Raw genomic sequence first — 2,769 nt, 5'->3', positions numbered from 1 at the left:
TGTAATAATTACTATAAGTTGAGACTGTGACCTATCAGAGAAAGCAGGACTCACAAATAATGCTTTTGGTGTTCTTTTTCATCTTAGCCTGTGTATCAGAAACCTTCCTCAATGTTCTTTAGCTGGTTTGTTGTCTATACATGAATTTCGATTCTCTTGTTATAATGAAATTTGTAGCATCTTCATATGCTAAATTGACTGTGTGAATTGTTGGAGAAGTTTCCACCATTTATCCGATCAAGAACACAAGAGAGTTTGAAATGGAAGTGTTTGACTCAAAGCTTTGGAAGTGCTGGCATTCTAGAAGCTTCCATTAGCATTGAGCTAAGATAGAAGAAATGGGTTGAAAATTGCATTTGCGTTTCAGCTGATTGTGTCAAATGAAAGGCCCAGAATGATGATTGGCCCATTATGATAAGTGACAAAATCAGTTGTGTATAGGCAATAATTGTAAATAGAGATAGTGATAGTTTAGCAAATAGAAAATAGCCACATGGCATAGTTTGTTACATTTGATTCCATTTTTCTTGTATATAATGAGGTAGAATGTAGGGCACTATTCATCAGTTTTTACATCAATACAACAAAAATTTCCTAATTCATTTTCTATTTTGTCATGGTATCAGAGCAGTGACGCTCATTACGATCCTAATTTTTTTTTCTGTTCTATTTTCAGTTTCAAATCATCTTATTTACAATAGTCATCTCTCTTTGTTTAATTTTTCATGTCTACTACTGCTTCACAGCTCTCTGATGGAACCGCAGAAACCACGAATATTGGTGATGCTTCTCTATCTGCTGGTGTCACTACAAGTAATGTAGTTGATGCTAGTCATCCATTCCAACCTACACCCTTCTGATTATCCAGGTATGAGCCTTGTCTCTACCGTGTTTGATGAAATAAGTTATGGTGGATGGAAGTGAGGAGTGATTATTGCTCTCTCGGCTAAAAACAAACTTGGGCTTACTAATGGATCTATAGCAGTACCCACCTCAAATCCAGTGTTAATAAAGGCATGGATCCGGTGTAATGACATGGTACTTTCTTGGTTGCTCACTTCTCTTTCCAAGGAGATAGTCGAGAGTGTATTGTACTCAGTCAGTGCCAAGGATTTATGGAAAACCCTGGAAGATAGATTTGGTCAGGCAAATGGTGCAAAACTCTTTCAATTGCAAAAAGAATTAAATGCCACAACTCAAGGAAATACAAGTGTTTCTACTTATTTCACAAAAATGAAGGGTTTATGGGACGAGTTAGATGCATTGAATACCTTTTCAGCTTGTGTTAATACTTGTGTTTGTGATGCCAAAGAAAAAGGGCACAAAGCACATCAAGATGAAAGGATTCTGGAATTTCTAATGGGTTTAAATGATGTTTTTATTGGTGTAAGAAGCAACATTCTGTTAAGTTCACCCTTACCATCTATTGGACAATCTCACTCACTAGTGGTGCAGCATGAAAAGCAAAAAGAAATACATGCTACTCCTATTTAGCATGGTGAATCTTCATTCACAGCCACTAATCAACATAATGGTAGGAGATTTAAGGACAATAGAGTACAGAAATCCACCTTTGATTCTAAAAGAAACACTCTAATTTGTGGTTATTGCAAGAAACCTGGACATAACATTGACAAATGTTACAGACTGCATGAATTTCCCTTAAATTTTAAATTTACAAAGCCCAGGAAGTTTCAGGCATCAGCTCAAGCAAACAATGGGATTGAGGAAGGAGGAATGAACACAACACAGTCTCTAAGTCAGGAGTGAAAGTGCAAGAGGGGGGTGAATTGTAAATTTTTCGATCTGTTAGTCGACTAGGTTGAATCAATAGTTGATTGTTTGCTCAGAGAATGCTAAAGTAAAGTGCAGAAAATAAATTACACCAAATATTTTATACTGGTTCAGATTCAATGTGAATCCTAGTCCAGTCCCCTTGGGTTGTAAGGGTGTTCTCTGCAGCTCTTTGTTATAAGGTTTGGTACAATGGAGGTTTGAATGGAGCTCCTACGTCTACACTCAAATCACTCTTAATCTTTTTGATACAAAGCCTCACAAGCTATATTATAACTCTCCTTTCTTTTTTCCTTACACTATAAATCACTCAGACATACAATGTTTATGAAAAGTAAAGTAGAGCACTGAGAGAATGAGACTAAGTATAGTCTTCTTATTTTGTGAAGCAGCCCTTTTATAGTTGTTTAGGCTCTTCACGCAGAGAAATCAACCCAAGGTATTTGATCCTTGGAAAAAGGAATTAGAGATCCTATTTCCAAGAATAAGGCTGGAGTTGTTGCTTCTTTCCTTATGCGATGAGGCCGCATTATCAATCAACAAGATTGTTACACTCGATGGGATTCTGTTACACCTCGTAGTCGCGTACGTGGAATCTATTAGGAATTAGTTGGTTAAGTCTAGACGTGGCGCATTCATCTCATGGTTATGAGGGTTTGAGTTCATATAATAATCTATGGAAGACTCGGGGACCAAGCAAATCAAGGAAATTAAATGTGTCAAAAAATTTGAAACAGGACTTTTAGTCAAATTTGGAGGGGTATATCTCCATGAATATTAGGAGTTTTAAGGTGTTTCAAAATTCTAAGATGAAGTACGTCGAGTCTAGTTTATAATGCAACAAACCTCCCAACGATTGAATATCGGAGTAGAGAATTATAGACGTTACAAACTGAGCCGACGCGCAGAAACAGTACTGTAGCTACAGTACTGCGACCAGCCCATATAAAAAGGGTCAAACCCTCATTTTTTTTC

At 36.9% G+C, this 2,769-nt stretch overlaps 1 protein-coding gene across 1 annotated transcript; it reads left to right on the top strand.

Annotated features, from left to right (window-relative positions):
* Window positions 1-1,035: 1,035 nt before the first annotated feature.
* LOC132630456 (uncharacterized) lies at window positions 1,036-1,770 on the top strand. Its single transcript, XM_060346020.1, has 2 exons — window positions 1,036-1,386; window positions 1,495-1,770. The coding sequence occupies exons 1-2, from the start codon at window positions 1,036-1,038 to the stop codon at window positions 1,768-1,770; spliced, it is 627 nt and encodes a 208-aa protein (XP_060202003.1).
* Window positions 1,771-2,769: the final 999 nt, after the last annotated feature.

This window comes from Lycium barbarum, chromosome 3 (assembly GCF_019175385.1).
Source record: "Lycium barbarum isolate Lr01 chromosome 3, ASM1917538v2, whole genome shotgun sequence".
NCBI lineage: Eukaryota > Viridiplantae > Streptophyta > Magnoliopsida > Solanales > Solanaceae > Lycium > Lycium barbarum.
Note: the sequence above shows the minus strand (reverse complement) of the source record. Positions and strands in the feature narration are given on the sequence as shown.